A 20195-nucleotide genomic window follows, 5' to 3' on the forward strand; every position below is an offset into this window, starting at 1 on the left:
TCAAACCCAATCAGTTGTGCATCTGTGTATCTGAAACGCGCGTACGGACGGTACCTGTATGAGGATGATTAATAGTCTGTTGGGGTGTTATAAAACAAATATTGACTGCTTCGAGTGCTATGGTTAGAACTCTGACTCCCTCAAACATCCCCGGACCGTTCCACGCCTCGGGAAAATAGAACGCTCCGGGGATCACCTTGGGAGTCGTAGTTTATACCATAGCACTCAAAGCAGTCAATATTTGTATACTAGTCATCCAGATGGAGCTAGCTTCTGCATAAGGCGCTTCGCTGGTAACCAATTAGTTTTTCAAATATGGTGGACACTTATAGGAGCGCTTTGTTTGGTTTTGATGTACCAGAGCTGTCACCTCTCCCTAATTCTGCGGAAAGTTCTCTGAAAATAAATATATCTGTCCATGTTCTGATGAAAAAAAATGAAAATCTCCCTGATTGCGGAAACTTGGTCACTATTATGTGAAATGTAATCTTAAACATCTCCCTGATTGTTGTGCACAATCTCACTGATTGCACGATGGAAATGTTGGTAACCCTGGAGTAAACGGACAGATTTACCCAAATAAAAAAATGTATCTAATTGCGCTATTGTATGGTAAATCAATAAATCCATCCGAACAAAATTTGAGCAAACTTGAGTTGTTTTAGTTGCTGCTGCTTTACTGCCAGTCAGTCAATAGTTGGCTGTCAAACTTGCCCATAGTTCACATCCTATTGTTGGCTTTTTACTGCCTTAACCCTTAAGAGACCATATCGTTCTCTCAAAATTATAATTTTGCTGTGATATTTTTGGATATTTTATTTTTGTTCACATAAAAGGCAGTAGACAAAAGTGAAAAACTGTTCTGCAGTGGTTATTCTGTTTTCTTCATACAAAATAATAAAGTCTTGTTTGACAGTTTAGTTTATCCTCAAATTATGGCAATACTGTACGTCTCTTTTCCTAGTTCCGGGAGGTTCATGAAATTCATCATTACTAAGCACTGATCGAAGAAGTCAAGAAAGTTCAACAAAAACAATCAGAAAGAAAAAGAAAACAGATGAAATAATACCTGAAAAACAACATATTATTGTTTTGAAAAACATACTGTAAAACATTTTTCTCAGATACAACTTTGTGATTGCAAGAATATTTTCTTGTTTTTAGAAACCCATCGTTTTGAGGAAAAGAAGACAGAGGATAAAGAGTGAGGACAACTGGGATCTATTCTACTACAAGTAAGCAGTTTTGTTTCTAGCTACCAGTTTTCAAAGATGTTTTTCATTTCTAAAGAAATAAGGTCATTAAAGACATTGGACACTATCGGTAATTGTCAAAGACCAGTCTTCTCACTTAGTCTATCTCAACATATGCATAAAATAACAAACCTGTGAAAATTTGAGCCCGATTGGTCGTCGAAGTTGCTAGATAACTACGAACGAAAAAAAACACCCTTGTAACACGAAGTTGTGTGCTTTCAGATGCTTGATTTCGAGACCTCAAATTCTAAACTTGAGGTCTCGAAATCAAATTCGTGGAAAATTACTTCTTTCTCAAAAACTACGTCACTTCAGAGGGAGCTGTTTCTCAGAATGTTTTATACTATCAACCTCTCCCCATTACTGGTTACCAATTGAGGATTTATGCTGATAATTATTTTGAGTAACCACCAGTAGTGTCCACTGCCTTTAATACCTTTTCCATGAAAAAATGATCTGTCAATGTATTCAGGGGTGTTAAAAGTCTGGGCTCAGTTTTTTGTTTAATAAATATAATCAATCTTGATCTAGTTTGAATGTGTTGATGTTTCCCTCAGGTTCAACATCGATTCTGCGCTTCCCAACCTCATCTGGAATTTTAAGGTATGTTTGTAAATGTTAAGTTAAAAAAATAGTTAATGGCCTGACGTTTCGACCCAGTCTTTCTCGAAAGCTAGCTTTGAGAAAGACTCTGTAGGGGTCAAAGTTTTTTTTTTGCATTTATACCATAGGTCCTTTTGGTTAATAAGCAGATTGCAACAGCTAGTTTCCACGGACTCCTTGGATCTTGGAACTCCTTGCCTGGTGCTTGTTTCCCTCCATCCTACAATCTAGACTGTTTAAAGAGGAAAATCAATTCCTACCTTCAGCTTAATAATTTGTCTTCTTGTAGCCACTTACCAAGAATGGCTTTGAGCCTTGTATGGGGTGAACTTGCATACATTTGTTTCTCTAAATGACACTATAAACCTTATCGCAAATATTCGGTATGTGCGTGTTAGGCGTGGAATGAGGTGCATTCTGGTCTAGTGATCAAGTTTGATTGCTAGCTAGACCAGCATGCGCCTCATTCAATGGTTAGCGCTTGTACAGTGGGTATTTGCGAAAAGGTCCATTTGTAAATACTGAGGTATCATTGATGACTTTATCGTAATCAATCAATCCTCCGCAGACCAGAGAAGAGCTCCGTCAAGCCTTTGAGAACGAGATGAGGGCATTCGGGACGGATCGTGAGCTGAGTAGCGGTCACATGATCTCCTGGAATCACGTAGAGTTTGAGGTGATGTACGAGTGTCTTTCAGAAGAGATTAAGATTGGCGACTACTACTTGAGACTACTCCTGGAGGCAGACGAGAGCAATGAAGAGATCAGCGCTATTAAGAGATCGTAAGATGGCTCTCTTTTTTTGTAAATACAATCTCTTTAAAAGCACTGAACACATTAGGTATAAAAGACCGGTTCAAAATTTGTACTTCTGTATGCTACTCGTTAAACTTGTTCGTGAAAGTTCTTCTTTTTTACTAACTTTTGTTGACAGGTTTGATTTCTTCAACTACTTTTCCAGAGATGTCTACTCTGTCATTTGGAAACATCATTTCAAAATTTGTATTAAGAGATGTTAAATTTGCATCGGGATAAAGAGTATTAATTGGTTTTACCCATACACCGATGTGTGTTAGCACTGTAAACTCAGTACTTTCCAGAGTCCTGTGAAAAAATATCACAGGCATGTTACTCGGGTGGGATTCGAACCCACAACCCTTGCAATTCTAGAGCAGTGTATTCTATATGAGAGTTCTTCTTTTTTTCACAAATTTGTTTCACATGTTTTAGTACTTCCAAGTACATTTGTTTAGATTTTTGCCGTGTAATTTGAAAACATAAGTTGAAAATTTTGCTCATTTTTGGTTTGCACAGGTTTGAGTTCTTCAATGACTTGTACCATAGATTCCTTCTGACCAATAAGATGAGTATGAAGTGTATGTGTCTACATGCCTTGGCTATTGTATACAGCCGTTGTAATGAAGAGATCGGACACTTCAATGATACACGCTACATTGTGCAGATGCTGGAAAGGGTAAGAACATTAATGGATAAAGGATCAATTTTTTAGCAGTGGATACCATTTGCCCCCTCAGGTGCTACTTGCTACCTGCAGATGTGTTTGTCCTAAATTTCATAGAAGATTGCTGCCATAGGGAGGTGTCATTTTTCACACTTTGGACCCACTTGGCCCTATGGGTGCCATGGCGTACCATTCTGAAAAAGTATATCTCAATCAGAGTCTTTGGATTGTTTATAGAAACATAGACATTATGTTAACACGAGAAGCATCAGAAAATGTCAATTCAGGCCTTTTTGGTTGAATGGAAGTAGGTCAAATCTTGCAGCCACTTGTGCCCAAATGGGAATTTGAGTACAAGTCGTTTGCGGCCGCTGTTGATTCTAAAGGGTTAAGCTATTCCTGCTCAATAACTAGACTGGGTTTGTTTGATTTATTTTTGCAGTGTACTGACAGGCAAGAGAGGGACAGACTTGTCTTATTTATCGACAAGCTCCTCTTTGTCAGACGGAACGTCAAAGAACTACTCGATGCCAATGGAATAAGAGTACTAGTTGACCTCTTGACCTTAGCTCATATGCATACAACAAGGGCTACGGTTCCAACACAGGTAATAAACAACCTTTCATTTAAAATAATATATAAATACAGTCGCGGGTCGTGACCTAGCAGTAAAGAGCACCGGACTCGAGCTCTGGTGTTTCCGATCATCAGAGCGTGGGTTTGAGTCCCAGTCGTGACACTTGTGTCCTTAAGCAAGACACTTCACCATGATGCTTCATCATTGGGATGGGACATAAAGCTGTTGGTCCCATGTGTTGTGTAAGGCATGTAAAAGACCCCAGTGCACTTATTGAGAGGAGATGGGGGTTCACCCTGTTTGTGGTTTGATTGGCTGCATATTGCACCACATCACATTGTAAACTATTACATGGTGCTATGTAAAAGGAGTAGGTCTCATAATTCAAATGTAGTCCCACATACCTTGCAGGAAAATACTGAGTGTTGAAGCGCCTTGAATGTCACTCGATGGATATGAGTGCTATGTTAGAAGCCACTAATATTATTTTTATTTCTCTTTCAGTCTAACGTGATTGAAGCCTCACCGGACATGGAGAGGAGTACAGAGAAGGAATGGTACTACGGAAACGTAGAGAGGGAGAGGCTTGGACCGTTCAGTTTTCCAGAGGTCAGTAATTAACTTCAGCAGATGATGGGTGTACCTGGGTGTCGCACTGCTGTTGCCCCTGTTGTCAAATGTGATTGTTAAAAAACAAAAATTTTCTGAAGGGCAGGATATTTTTGAAAATTTTTGTGGTAAAACGGCCTTGCAGAGGTGCTGGTCACCTGTTCCTCCTTGCCACTCACTGGCTTGGTATTTTATCAAATTTGAATATTTGTATTCATTTTTAGTTTCTCAGTCTGTTCTATTTTTAGCGTTGTATCTTTTAATTCCTGTTAGCATTTTGCCAGTGTGAAGTGTAATAAATAAAAAATAAATAACACTCTCCTGCATTTTTGTTTGTTATTGTTTTGTTGAGATCGCATTAATAATAATATTAATCGCTAGTGTGACAAGGCTTATAGTTTAGTGTCAGTGGCGTAACTCTCTACTCTCTCGCTAACAGATGAAGGACCTTTGGAAGGAAGGTGCCATCAATGCCAAGACCCGATGCTGGGCTCAGGGTCTGGAAGGATGGAAACCTCTTCATCAGATCCCTCAGCTGAAGTGGGTTCTCTTGGCGTCAGGGACGGCAGTCTTGAATGAAAGTGATCTAGCGACACTAATTCTTAATATGCTAGTCCGGATCTGCCGGTACTACCCAAGCAAGTGAGTACATTGTCTTATTACTTACTAGATGTTTAAAGATACTTTTGTTCAAAAGGAAGGTGCGCTTTTGGTAAGCACTCTTAACATTTATGGCAAACCTTTGATTAGAAGCCTAAAGGCAGTGGACACTATTGGTAATTACTCAAAATAATTATCAGCATAAAACCTTACTTGATTACAAGTAATGGGGAGAGGTTGATGGTATAAAACATTGTGAGAAACAGCTCCCTCTGAAGTGACGTAGTTTTTGAAAAAGAAGTAATTTTCCACGAATTTGATTTCGAGACCTCAAGTTTAGAATTTGAGGTCTCGAAATCAAGCATCAGAAAGCACACAACTTCGTGTGACAAGGGTGTTTTTTTTCTTTCATTATTATCTCGCAAATTCGACGTCCGATTGAGCTCAAATTTTCACAGGTTTGTTATTTTATGCATATGTTGAGATACACCAACTGTGAAGACTAGTCTTCGACAATTACCGATAGTGTCCACTGTCTTTAATAGTATAAAGCATTTTGAGAAATGTTTCACTTCGAAGTAGTGTGGTTCTTTAAAAAGATAACAGTTTTTATGCCTCGAAATATGAATATGAGATTGTGTATTCCTATTAGGGATTATTCTTTCTGCAGGGACATATTCTCTCCAGATTTTCGGTGATATTTGAAAAAACACGACCACCTTTTGAAATGAAATCTTCAGATGACAGTTTTTTTTTATGTGTTAAAGGTTTAAAACAAATGGTTCCAAAAACCCAGGTAAACTTTGCCTTTAAGGCTTATTTTTATTCCAGTTTATTTTTTTCTTGTGGGACGGGGGAGGGGTTTACTTTGTACAAGAGGAAAATAGTGTGTTAAAGTACATTTAAAGAGGACATTTTTTTTTGGGGGGGGGCACACTCTCTGCCACAATTTGTTCTTGTCCTAACTCATATCTTCCATCCTCGTTGACTTGACAGAGATTCAGATGGTGCCATCATCCGCCCGTTGCCTAAACCTAAGAGACTTCTTTCAGAACCAACCTGTTTGCCTCATATTGTTCAGGTAAGTGAAACTACCTTAAATGTTCAGGGATGAATGAAATCAGCTTGGATAACATTGGGCTGACACGACTTGACTCCTTTACTTAATAACTGGGCCCAATTTCAAAGAGCTGCTTTCAAAAAATTGCTTAACTATTTTCTGCTCAGCAGCAAATGAGCAGGATACTAGTCACAAATTGTGTGATGGCAGTTTGGCTAGTGTGACATGGCAGTTTGGCTAGTAACCTTGTAATCTTAATTTTGTTGTGCTTAGCTACATTTCTGTGCTTAAGCATCTCTATGAAATTGGGGCCTCGTTTGAACCCACAACATTTGCCAAAATCTGTTTAATCGTTGCGGTACCAGCTGCTTAAAAAATATAGGATTTAAACTGCCTCTATCTACCAGGCAACCTCGGTGGTCTAGTTGGTAAGACATCTGCTCTAGATTGGCAAAGGTCACGGGTTCGAATCCCACCCAAGTAATATGCCTTTATTCTTTTTCACAGCACCCGGGAAAGTACTGAGTATACAGTGCTTACACACATCGATGTAAGGGTAAAACCAAATAATAATTATCCAATATACAGTTTGCAATATTTCAACTTCTTTATTTTTGGTCAGAAAACTTACAGGTACTCCTCATCAATTAACTAAGTAATCATTTATCTTTATTGGTTGGTTAGCTTCTCATCTAATTAAAAAATTATTACTTCGTCTCTATTGGTTGGTTAGCTCCTGTTGACCTTTGACCCCATCCTGGTTGAGAAGGTCTCCGTCTTGGTGTATGACATCATTCAGGACAATCCAGGCCTTCAGAGACTGTACCTGACTGGTGTGTTCTTCTTCATCATGATGTACACAGGATCCAATGTGCTACCTCTTGCATGGTAAGGCCAGATAAATAACTTTTCCTTTCGAACTTGCTTCTTTTTTTGTGACTGATTTCGAGTTGACCAAAGAAAACACCCAACAAGCGTATCACAGTGCTCCTCAACTCGATTGTATATATTGGTATATTTTTCTAACATTATCACATTATGACCAAACGTCCAATGGGAGACTTTCTGGGACAATAGAGGGCAGCAGACTTACCGGGTAAATCCATTGTTCTCAGAATTATGCGCATGTTCAGAACTACGTAAACAATGGAAATTTACCCGGTATGTCTGCTGCCACCTAGCGTTGGAAAGTCTCCTATTGCATGACAATTTACAAGATAGTAACAACAAAAAGTCTGAAAAGACAACAATTCAACAAAAATTATAAATTGGAAAATAACCAGTAACAATGTAAAAGAACAAGAACGAAGAAAATTGTCCTTTGTGTGGAATTCATTAAGACACAAGCTTTCTAATGGACACAGATGCCAGGGGCACTAACAGACTGAATGCTAGATTTGGAAACAAAATGGTTTTTCCAGTTTTCCAAGTTTTTTTTGATGTTTTTCAGGTTCTTGAAGTATTCCCACATGAGGCAGGCTTTCCGGGCGGATGATGTGAGTAACAACATTTCCTCAATCTTCCATTATGACATTTTTTTTTTTGACGAAGTTGAAAGTTTACCTGTTTCAGTTTACAATTTACTTTGAGCATGATATGAACATCATTTGCAAAAACAAATTTTTTTCTGTAATTTGATTTCAAAAAACTGTCCACAGTTTTGGGAGGAGACAATAAAGAGAGTTTGAAAGAAAATGTGACCTGAAGAGCTCTGGGGCCCATTTCATATCACTGCTAAACTTTATCCAAATAATGTTGAATGTGATTCTAAGTATCTTCCCGATTTTTGCACAAAAATCTCCCTGATTGCAAGAAGCATATGTTGGCAGCTCTGCACCCAGTGTAATAGAGCTGCTTTAGCACAAAAAGTAGCTAAGCACAACAAAATTAGGCTTACCAAAATAAGGTTACCAGCCTGTCACATGTCACATGCACCATTTCTCACTTTATTTTTATTATTTTTGTCAAGCAAAATTTATAAGCAAAATTTTCTACTTAAGCAGCTCTATTAAATTGGTCCCTGGGGCCGATTTTACAAGCATTACAATTTATCACAAAACAATTTGTCAGTATGACCGTAGTGATTTGTATTGTGACATCACAGTTTACTAAGCAACTGCGATTGATTTGCAGTTAAAAGCAATCTTATAATTTAGCTCTTTATGAAAATCGGCGCCCGATCTATTTCTATTTGTTTGTTTCCCAACGTCATGACAGAGTAAGCAGTCTGACATCATGCATCGTAGCATACTGGGTCACATCCTACCCGAGGCCATGGTACACTACCTGGAGAATCACAGTGCCGAGAAGTTTGCTGAAACATTCCTTGGAGAGTTTGACACACCGGAAGCAATCTGGAGTGCTGAGATGAGGTACAGGGTCATAGGTCATTGGTCAAAGTAGAAACTGTGGAAGTTACAAGACTGCAGTTTTAGAACTTTAAAACTTAAAAACCTTAAAGGAAGTTTACGTTTGGTAATGACTCTAAAAATCAATGGCAATCAAAACTTACATGTACTACATTATTAGATAAGAAGAAGTACAGCGGCTTTGGATTATTTTATTTTGACAAAGTTTTCACCTCGAAGTACCGCAACTATGAAAAATAATATAATTTGTTTTCCCCAAAAATTTGAATCTGAGACGATTTTCAGTGTATTCCAATTGCAGATTATTCTTCCTGCGTGGAAATAACTCCTCCAGATTTTTTTTTCTCCAGATTTTTCGGCAATATCTCAAAATCACTACCACCTTTTAAAATAAAAATTTCACTGGTGAGTTTTTGATGGTGTATATCTACACCTACATAGGATTGGAAAAAAAACCCAGTGTGTTTCAATTGCCAAACGTTCACAATCCAAAATGTAACATTCTAATTTGTTCTTTTTTTCCCCCTTCTTTTTAATATTTTTATGTACCAGGCGTATGATGATTGAGAAGCTTGCTGCTCATATAGGAGACTTCACTCCTCGTCTTCAGAGCAATACTCGTTCCATCTACCAGTACTGTCCCATCCCCCTTATCAACTTCCCGCAGCTGGATGGGGAACTCTTCGTCAACATCTACTACCTGAGACATCTATGCGATAAAGACCGCTTTCCAGATTGGCCAATCAGGGAACCCGTAAGTAGTCATGATATCTTGAGTTGTCTCTTTAGAGGGTTTGGATACTTTTTGTAGATCAAGTTTTTGGCCAAGACACAAATTCCTACTCACTGTGCATGAAGATGTATGTAATATAAGTTTCCTGTAGAAGTTTCAGTTTCATTAGTCAGCACGTTTTTGAGAAAATAAGTGGTAACCAAAGAGCAAGTTTTTCAGGAGAATCACGTAAATCCATTGTACCTGCTTAAATAATTTTCTTGAAATTGTTTTACTCATTTCTCAAAAACTACAGCACCTCCGCAAGTAATTTCTTATGGTGACAAATGATCAAAACCATAATACTTTGACAAAAATCCTTTCTCAATTAATTTATGCTGTCAACTTCTGCAGTCCTTCTCACCAGGTAATTTTCTATGGTCATTAATTTTGGGACTTTGTACCAACACATCACCCTACCTTTAAGAAAGAGAAGATTTAGCTGCAAATGTGGGTTTAACTCAGGCTTTTAACTGCATCTGCATTGAGTGCTCATCAGCCAATTCCGTTCCTAGCCTTAGGCTGAATTGGCCGCTTTATTTAGATTTCCGCGTCATCATGCGTTGAGGTATAAGATGTCTTATAGGCCGTCCTATATATAGCAAAACCCTTAGCAACAGCCGTAGCCATAGCTGTAGTCGCCACTTTAGATACGGCGTACACTAACTTCTAACTGGCATGAAATTTTAATGTGACCTCTGATACAACCTTTGACGTGGTCTTTACAGGTCAAGTTACTCAAGGACATTCTAGAGGAGTGGAAGAAAGAAGTTGAGAAGAAACCCCCGACGATGTCGATAGAAGAAGCTTACCAAGTCTTAAAGCTCAAGACGGCAGTCGGAGGGTAAGTCCTGTCAAGCGTCTCACTCCTATATCTTGACCCACCGTTGACTAAGCCAAGTCTAGTTGAAATCATAGTCCTTTTTCAGGGTTAGTTTCTATGGAAGTGCTCATGCAGAAATTGGGGCCCAATTTTATGGCAAAGAGTCAGGGTTACGGACGCTGGGAATTCCATGCTTGTGCGGGTGCAAAGTCCATGTTACTAGGAATTCTTGGCTTACACAGCTACATGTAGCACAGAAAGCTGGCACTTGTGATTGCCCTGAAAGCGAAGAATGGTGATTGCAAGCGTTGAATTGGTGGTTGCATGGGTTTTCCCCATTGGGGTTTTCTTTCCATATCTAAAACATGAATGCATCTAAAACTTAACATCTCTTCTTGTTTCCTATTTGACCCGTTATTGGCACTAATTGGGCTGTTGGCTGTGTAATAAATCAATAAATATCATATCCCACTCTTAGTCACTTTTTTGTTCAACCTCAAATCATTTAAAATTTACACAGTCGGTTTCCATTATGGTTTACTATTTGATATCTGAAATAAAAATGTGCATCTCCTTAATGCAATACTCTGGCTGCCCCTTCCCAGGTTAGTCTTGTAAAATTGGGTGTGATCCTTGGCTACACAGCAGATAACAGTTGTGTGTCTTTTGACTGGCACCCCAAACAAAGATAGACAAAATAGGGACCGCCAATATAGGGCTAGATAGCTCAGTTGGTAGAGCGCCGGCACATTAACCCAGAGGTTGCTGGTTCAAATCCTGCTTTTGTAAACCGTTCTTTGTTCAACCCCAAATCAAATAAATAAATAAACAGCATTCCTGAGCAGTGGAGATTCTATAATAAATAAAGCTGAATGATAGATGTTAATGTTTCTTTATACTTTAGCCACGAAGAAGCTATTATTCGCAAAGCGTACTTCCGTCTCGCTCAGAAGTACCATCCAGATAAGAATCCTGAAGGAAGAGTAAGTACAAGAATCTCTGTGACAAAGTTTAAAAAAAAAAATTCAAGTGCAAGCACTTTTTTTCTTATTTCATACAATATATGCACTCACAAACAATGAAATTACCAAAAAAAAAAGGAAAAATCATGGAAAACATATCAAGCAACAATTAAACCTGAACCTCCACTTTGTGATAAACTTTAAATTTCTTTCTTTCACATTTTTTTCTTTCTTCCTCTCATTCTTCTTTCTAGGAAATGTTTGAAAAAGTCAGCACTGCCTATGAGTTTCTGTGTAGTAAATCCTCAAAGCACACAGACGGTCCTAACCCAGACAACATTGTACTCATACTCAAATCTCAGAGTATACTGTTTGAGAGATACAAAGATGGTAAGAAAACCTAGATCTGACCAAATTTCATGGACCTGTTTAACCACATTTCATGGACCTGCTTACTGTAAGCGAAAATTGCGTACACAAATGTTGGCTCTGGTGCAGAAATTTTGCATTAACCCTGAAAGTGGAAAATGGTGGCTTTAAGTGCATAATTTCACGATAAGGGGCCATAGATGAAATATTTAACAGAAGTCTGATTGATAAATGATAAGTGTGTTTGGCAATTTTAGAGAGCTTATTTGGAAAAAGAAACGTATTGTATCCTTTTGCAAGAGTGGCTTTTAGGGGGAAACTTGCATTCTAACAAAATAGAAAAAGAAGGAAATATTTCTGTTTTAAGGCAACCAGAAGGCCCAAATCAATCTTGCGCCAAGTGGTCATTTAGGTCTGAGCTGAAATTGAGGCAATCTACACTTTTCTCTTTCCAGTATTGGAGCCATACAAGTACGCAGGTTACCCGATGCTCATCAAGACCATACAGATGGAGACCCATGATGATGCGCTCTTCTCTAAGTCTGCTCCTCTCCTTGTAGCAGCTAGCGAGCTGGCCTTCCATACAGTAAACTGCTCGGCTCTCAACGCTGAGGAGCTGTGTCGAGAAAATGGCATCGAGGTAAGTTCACAGTCATCAAGCTGACAATAATCAGGTCTTGAAGTATAGGCCGTGTCCGAAACGGCCACTTCGGCTACAGCTTTGGCTAGATTGTGCGCCCTCTGCCTATTCTTCAACACTGGCAGACGCGCTGATCTAGCCGTAGCTGTAGCCGAAGTCACCATTACGGACACAGCCTTATCTTTGATAGGGCAAGGCCGTTCTCATTTTGCAGAGGGCACTTTCGTTGAAAAACTGGTTCACAGTCAGCACGCTGACAGTTATCAGGCCTAGAATTGTATTTGTTGATAGGGCAAGGCCATTCTCATTTTGCAGAGGGCACTTTCATTGAAAAACTGGTTCACAGTCAGCACGATGACAGTAATCAGGCCTAGAATTGTATTTGTTGATAGGGCAAGGCCATTCTCATTTTGCAGAGGGTACTTTCATTGAAAAACTGGTTCACAGTCAGCACGCTGACAGTTATCAGGCCTAGAATTGTATTTGTTGATAGGGCAAGGCCGTTCTCATTTTGCAGAGGGCACTTTCGTTGAAAAACTTGTTCACAGTCAGCACGCTGACAGTTATCAGGCCTAGAATTGTATTTGTTGATAGGGCAAGGCCATTCTCATTTTGCAGAGGGTACTTTCTTAAAGTGAAAAAAAGTGGAAAATCTTATGGTTTATGGAGACTCTTGAAGGGGCATCGAGGACAAGATTGGGGCAAGGCCTCTGTGTAATTTCAGGACTGCTTTTTGGGTCTGATTTTCATTTCGAAAAGAAACCAGACTTCATTACCAGTTTTAGTTTGGGTTACATTTGGTTGAACATTCAAAATGAGAATACATTCATCAGCCCAGCTAGAAAGTTCCCACATTGCTTGTTTGTTATGCAGTTTTTTGTAAGTCCAGAATTGAAGAGTTTAGTTGATTCTTCATTTTTGATTTAAAAACAGGTTCTTCAAGAAGCCTTTGTACGCTGTGTGACTGTGCTGAGTTTGGCCAGCAAACCTGAAGATATAGCCGTTCAAGTAAGTAATGTTTCAAGACACTGCGGCCGATTTCACGAAACGTTCCGATTAATCCTAACTCGAGTTAGGACGAGTAACCCGTCCTAACTTAGGATGGGTTCAATGCGTCCTACGTATTTGGATATGGAACTGAACCCGTCCTAAGTCCTAAGATTAATACTAAGTTAGGAAGAGTTTGGTGAAATCGACGGCTGGACACCTTTGGTTATTTTCATAGACCAGACTTCTCACTTGGTGTAGAGAGAATAATGGAAGAAAAAAAACCTTGTAACACGAAGTTGTGTGCTTTCAGATGCTTGAATTGGAAATGTCAAAATCAAATTCTGAGGTCTTGAAATCAAATTTAAATATTTTAGTGAGAAATGACATCTTACTCGAAAATAATGTTACTGCAGAGGGAGCAATTTCTCACAATGTTTTATGATAGTTATCAACATCTCGCTTACAAGTAAGCTTTTATGCTAACAATTAATTTGAGCAATTACCACTATTACTAGCATGGGGATCACCAAAAAACCTGTAAACATTTTATTTCATTTACATAAAAGTGTGAATTTTGTTGGCAGTTTTTGATCATCTTAATCCTTTGTGACTTTAAAATCCGAGAATGAAAATTGCAGAACACCTCAGCCATAATGTGAAGTTCTGCATGCTCAAAGAACAACAACAAAAACAAAAATAATGCTGATTTTGGCCAACATTGTCATATGTTAGTCCACCATAAAAAAAAAATAACACTGAAAAATACTGTATTATGAGCGTACGTTGGTGTGTTTATCTCTTGAGGTGTGCGTTAATGTGATCAAGTGTTATGCAGTAGCAGCTCAGTTTGAGATGTGTCGAGATCGTATCACAGAGATCCCTACTATCATCAAGGACTTGTGTCGCACCCTCTACTTCAAGGTAAAACTAGTCTGATGTCTCTGTCTTCATGTCTGTCGTCAGAAAGCATTTTGATGCGCTCCATTTTACACCATGTCGATATACCAGTCTAGCCTGTTCATGTTTTGAACTAGCCTGTTCATTTTTTTTTTATTCCTCTCCTTTGGAATAAAATTTGATCTTCATGCCCACTATACTTCAATTAGAATTTGTAAGAAGCACTTCAAAAATCAACTTCTTCTTAATATAGTTAGCGATAACTAGAAGCTTTATGAACTTTTACTTAAATTGCCATAATGATTCAATATTAATAAAATTGTTAAGTTTTAGATGGTTATTTTTCTTTTAAATTTAATTTCTTGACTTGTCAGGTTATGAATAATTATTAAATTAAATTATTAAATAAATAAATTCATATTGAATATTGCTTATTTATCTATTTTCAAAACTCATGATTGTAACTCATTATTTATATGTATTCTTTTTGTAGAGGCCAGACCCTGTACAAGCCTAGGCTTTTTGTCTGCGACCTCCCCATACTGTTATTAAGTTCTTGAATTAGTTTTTCCCTTACATTGTACATGTACACATGGTATGGAAAATAAACCTGAAACCTGAAACCATGTTTTCAAAATCAGCTGGCTGGTTCAAAACAGGGAGGACTATAGGATATATATATTTTTTCCTGTTTAAGTGGAACTCCAAAGTCAATTTCGAACCTATGGTATAAATGCAAAATTAGGATCGAAACTGCAGACCACTAACTTTTTGTTTGAATTGTTATTAATTTCGGATGATTTCCTTTCCTTACAGCAACTGACGCAGCTATGCATAGAATCCTCTAAGTGTGTGAGTGCATTTGCTGTTGATAAGTATCTTCAAGATCATCTCCATCAAGCAGGAGTCATCTGGCATCTTCTACTCTACCTCTTCAAGTATGACTTCACTCTGGATGAGTCGGGCGTAGACGTGGAGTCATCGACTAACCAACAGGTGGGTTGACTATAAATGCTGTCTCAAAACTCAGTATGTTTAAAAGCAAAGTAAACATGTACCTTTGGTTTTTGGAAACATTCGGTTGTTTTAAATCTGTATAAATGTAGGTGTTTACAATAAAATTTACGTTTACATGTGAACAAAAAATTTCAAAGGTGGTCGCGTTTTTGAGATATTGTTGAAAATCTGCAGCGGTTATGTCCACGCATGAAGAATAATCCCTTGTAGGAATACACAATCTGAAAAAATGTTATGGGGTAGGGCTTCTCAGATTCATATTACTTAACCACATTGTTTCTCAAAATGTTTTATACTGTGGAAGCTGCTTAAGGCTTCTATTTTTCATGAAGACTTTATTTATTGGAAAAATTCATTATGATTAGCTGCAGTGGATATGCAGGATATGAGATATTGGCTACTGTATAACATTCTTGATTGATGTATGAAGCTTTGCATGGTGCGAAGATTAAGAATAAACTTGGGGTAAAACCAAAATATATATTCTTTATTCCCGATGCAAATCTATTAAATAAACTACAAGTTAACTATTATTTAAAGTTTATTCTTAACATTCTTGATATTTCTCTAGCAATTGGCCAACAATCTAGCGCGTCTTAGTCTGGTGGCCCTGACCAAGCTCGGTGGATACGGGTCAGGGGAAGAAGAGACACCGGAGAATCCTGCGATCAGGAAATCCATGTCTGCTCTCCTGACTCCTTACCTAGCCAAACAACTCTCTCTGCAAACACTCAACCAGGTTAGTCAATCAAATTAAACTTTGTAATATGCCTGTGGTTTTTTCTTCCACAGAACTCGTGCTAACACACATCGCGCGGTGTAAGGGTTAAACCAAATTAATATTTTTTATCCCCAATGCAAATTCAACAATTATTAAATCGTTGCAGATCCCGTTGCTAAAATATAGGATTTTACTAACTTGATTCCATGTATGTACACACGATAAGACTTTCATATTCGGATGAGTAATTTGAAAATGGTACTGGCCAAAAAGCTTGGCATTTGTGGGGGGGGGGTGGACACAGGCAAGGGTCAAACTGAGGTTTTGAAAGAATATGGCCCTTGATTTCACCCAATGCCTCCACCATTAGTTGCGAAGAGAGGCAAGTGGTTTGTATCGGGGTAACTCAGCTAACCAGGCTAGATAATATATCAATATCTTGACAGCCAATATTCACTAATTGTAACACTTAGATTTCGTTTTTCGTCAAATAATACTCGACTGTTATCATGCTATAATACTTCCAATTGCTTCTTTCAATGCCATGCTTGGTGTGGTTTAGGTACCACTGTCGCTCAATGAGGTAAGCTATGACATCATCGGTAACCATAGTAACCAATCTCCTTACTCCCTACAGCCAGTAACCATGGATACCTTATATCCTGCCATGAACCTCGCAAAACTGTGGATACTTCTTTAACCCTAAAGCTGCATTTCGTTCTTTTCTTTTATAAGCAATTAACCATCAATAGGGGGGCAAGACTTAAAGGCAGTGGACACTATTGGTAATTGTCAAAGACTAGCCTTCACAGTTGGTGTATCTCAACAGACGCATAAAATAACAAACCTGTGAAAATTTGAGCTCAATCGGTCATCGAACTTGCGAGATAATAATGAAAGACAAAACACCCATGTCACACGAAGTTGTGTGCGTTTAGATGGTTGATTTCGAGACCTCAAGTTCCAAATCTGAGGTCTCGAAATCAAATTCGTGGAAAATTACTTCTTTCTCGAAAACTATGGCACTTCAGACGGAGCCATTTCTCACAATGTTTTATACCATCAACCTCTCCCCATTACTCGTCACCACGGTTTTATGCTAAAAATTATTTTGGTAATTACCAATAGTGTCCACTGCCTTTAATTTAACAAGTTGGCTTCAGGCTTCAGAGCTAAATATTTGTCCGACAGTTTTTTGTTCTTTTGTTTTGAATTTTATTTTCTAATGATTTGTTGTGGTATCTGTATCTTGTTTTGTATTTTCTCATACATGGTGGTGGGTGAGTGATGTACCTGGCAGTGTTTCCCCTGGTAATTGAAGTGAGTGAAGCTGTGAACATTCAAATTGGTGATTGAAGACAAATTTCACACAGTCTGTGAACTGACAACCCACGCACAAGTGAGCGTATCTGGCAATTAGGCTCGAGTTAGCATTGAAATAAAATGTAGCAATGTATTTTCAACCAACAACTTGACTTAAAAGTCCTGTTTCTCATTTTTATTCTCTTGCCTTTCTTTTACAACTTTTAGTCAAAGGTGGTATCCTCATGAGTTGTTTACAGTATTTAAGCCTCGAATATTCTCTTTTCAAATGTGTAAAAAAGATAAGAAAAATTCCCCCGTTCAACAAACGACTCATTATGACGGATCTCATCACAAATGTCATGGAAAATGCTCATAAATGACACAAAATGAAAACAAAACTGATATTGGCAAGCAGTGAGGTGAGCTCTCGTCAAAAATGAGCATGCGGGGGAAGCATTAGTAACTTGTGTATGTACATTCTTAACAAAAACTATTAATTTCTATCCATGTTTTTTTAAATATTTCATTTCAGACAGGTGTCTATCTTCTGTTTTTGCATGCTTACACGTACTTACTGCTTGTGGCCATAATTATCACCATTTGTTTACTATGACCAATAATCATATCCTTAATATTTTTATCTTGTTTCTTCATGGCCAGACTGGGTACGTGGTGGACATGTGGATTTGATTCTTAAAACCATATACATTGCTTCCTGTGCAGTATTTGTATCTGCCATTTTTTACTTTTTAAACTGTTTATTATTTTTGGTGCTTTAAACTTGTGCAAGCAATATAATTTCTTCTTTTTGGAGGGTAATACATTTTCTTAAAGTTACGATTATTGCTCAGGTTTGTATTGACCTTTCACTTGGTTTCTTGATGGTTTACTTTTCCATTCTTGTCTAATGATAAGTGGTTTATTGCCACACCCTTTCTGATTTAATTTAATTTTGAAGTCATTGCGCAATGTTTTTAAATGTAAAATAGTGGCTTAACTATTCTACCTATTTGTTTTATTTTTTAATTTGCAATGTTTGAAATTTAAAATTGTGGCTCAATTATTAGTGTCCTATTGAACCTCCTATTTAATTTCAATTTGTATTTTTTTGTAAATGTAATGTTGTTGTAATTCATTCTTTGTGTTGCGAGGACAGTTTTTTAATAAACCATTTTATCTATCTATCTTGGCCCAATTTCATAGAGCTGCTTAGCGGCCGATTTTGTGCTTACTGTGCGATTTCCATTTCATGCCCTGCTAACCGTAAGCGCACGAAAAGGCGTGCCAATCATCTGGTGCTTAATTCATGAAAATCAATGACATCACAATGCAAAGCCATGGAGAACGTGCAACATGGCCGCCTAATTTTTTCTGCTAACCTGTGAATTACGCTTGCACATTAGCAAATTTTTCTGCCTCGGTAATCACAAAAATTTGCTTACCATTAAGCAGCGCTATGAAAGTGGGCCCTTTTTTAATTCTTATTTTATGATTCCCATCACACTAAGTATTGCCTTGACCTCGTCTTGACCTCGTCTATTTTTCTTCTCTTCAGGTGTTGAAGATCTTGAACAGTAACACAGAGAATCCGTACCTGATTTGGGACAACTCAACGCGAGCGGAGCTGACAGAGTTTGTTGCCAGACAACAAGATGAGAAAGTCAAAACAGTAAGTACTCAAGTTGGCTTTATCAAACAAAATCTGTCAGAAATGAAATAAAAGTATTTTCAAGATTTCAATTTTTTCAGTAGTTAGAAAAGATTGATTGATGGGAAGGTATACGTCTGGTAATCACTTTGAAAATTAATGGCAATCAAGACTGTGGATTAAAGGCTACAGCAGCTTTCGATAGTATAAAGCATTTTGAAAATACCTGCACACTGTTTAGATTTTATTGGAATTGTCCAGATTGATAATGAAATCACTTTTTCCTTTCAATCGATTCTTTTTATTTTGTTTGCTTGTAGGGACAGTGCGACGCAACGTTTGGTGCAGACTTCCTGTTCTCCGCTCATGAAAAAGAGCTGATAATCGGAGAAGTCTTTGTGCGGGTTTACAACGACCAACCATCCTTCCCTCTAGAGGTCAGTATTGCGCAACGAAAAGACGATCATCTTTAACCTTTACCAACAAAATGGTACCAATTGCGATTGTGGCACCTCACCCCACCCCAATCTATACCTCGGCTTCTACGATGCCCAGCCCTTGAGGAGCAGTGCTGCCTTAAAGATCTGATGGCAGCAAACGAGAAGGTTATGAGATGTGGCCAATCCTGGCCAAACATTTGAAGAGAAGATGATGAACTCGGAAGAAGATCAACATAATAACTTTGCTTTAACGTTTTTTTCACAGGATGCCAAGGGATTTACTATCAGCTTGCTAGACTTCCTAGGATCCCAAGCACAGGTAGGAAAAAAACATCTTATTAGTAAATTTGTGTCAGAAGCTGTAAAACCTTTTTGAGGTTAGGCGGACGTGATAGGAGTGTACTGTTTGGTTTGGGTGTATGCACACACATTTACCCAAACCTTAAAGTGTTGTAGCACTGTGTCCGCTATATCTCAAAAAGGCTTATTAAGAGATTAAGTGATGAAAACTAGTATGTGCTGTTGCAAACTGCTTACCAACGAAAAGGGTCTTTTGTGGTATAAATGCAAATAAATAGTTAGTGGCACAACAAACCCTACATGTACATGTACATGTCTGCATCTTTATGTACTGTTGACGGGGGTAAAGGCCGAGTGATAGTCGGTCGCGCGATGGTCGGGCGATGGAAGTCTTGATGCGCAATCATAAAAAGACACGTTTTTTAGGCCTCAGTCTTAGGATTGCGCGCAAGATTTCCGTCGTGCGACCATCGCGCGAACGACTATAAACCGGCCTTAACCCTGTTTCAGCCCCAGAAGTACAATGTAGGTGGCAGTTGATTTGGGTTGATAGCCCAAATCGGTCAAGTGTAGCCCTCGCCTTGAAGTGTTAAGCCCGGTTCATACTTCCTGCGAATGCAAATGCGATACGAATGTTGACGTCACAAATTCGCAACGAATTATTCGCCGCAGTCCAACTTTGTTCAACTTACTTGCAATATCGCTGCAAAAGGAGGGTTGTGACGTCAAATTTACGTCAAATTCGCCTCGCATTCGCATTCGCAGGAAGTATGAA

The 20195-nt window shown here is 38.3% G+C and overlaps 1 protein-coding gene across 4 annotated transcripts in view; it reads left to right on the forward strand.

The window, feature by feature from the left end:
- Positions 1-20195, forward strand: part of LOC117291220 (dnaJ homolog subfamily C member 13-like) — a 51661-nt gene that overhangs the window by 19852 nt on the left and 11614 nt on the right. For 2 of the 4 annotated variants that reach the window (XM_033772822.1, XM_033772823.1), the window contains 24 exons: positions 1165-1235; positions 1814-1859; positions 2428-2642; positions 3174-3333; positions 3764-3928; positions 4403-4507; positions 4947-5149; positions 6104-6188; positions 6901-7055; positions 7618-7663; positions 8385-8539; positions 9089-9290; positions 10037-10152; positions 11036-11114; positions 11348-11483; positions 11918-12102; positions 13036-13110; positions 13897-14013; positions 14806-14985; positions 15578-15745; positions 16290-16310; positions 18588-18701; positions 19001-19117; positions 19386-19439. In XM_033772822.1, the coding sequence (XP_033628713.1) occupies positions 1165-1235; positions 1814-1859; positions 2428-2642; positions 3174-3333; positions 3764-3928; positions 4403-4507; positions 4947-5149; positions 6104-6188; positions 6901-7055; positions 7618-7663; positions 8385-8539; positions 9089-9290; positions 10037-10152; positions 11036-11114; positions 11348-11483; positions 11918-12102; positions 13036-13110; positions 13897-14013; positions 14806-14985; positions 15578-15745; positions 16290-16310; positions 18588-18701; positions 19001-19117; positions 19386-19439 (2970 nt within the window). The remainder of the gene's footprint in view (positions 1-1164; positions 1236-1813; positions 1860-2427; positions 2643-3173; positions 3334-3763; positions 3929-4402; positions 4508-4946; positions 5150-6103; positions 6189-6900; positions 7056-7617; positions 7664-8384; positions 8540-9088; positions 9291-10036; positions 10153-11035; positions 11115-11347; positions 11484-11917; positions 12103-13035; positions 13111-13896; positions 14014-14805; positions 14986-15577; positions 15746-16289; positions 16311-18587; positions 18702-19000; positions 19118-19385; positions 19440-20195) is intronic. The other 2 variants (XM_033772824.1, XM_033772825.1) reach the window with 1 other exon arrangement.

Source organism: Asterias rubens, chromosome 6 (genome assembly GCF_902459465.1).
Source record: "Asterias rubens chromosome 6, eAstRub1.3, whole genome shotgun sequence".
NCBI classification, from domain to species: domain Eukaryota; kingdom Metazoa; phylum Echinodermata; class Asteroidea; order Forcipulatida; family Asteriidae; genus Asterias; species Asterias rubens.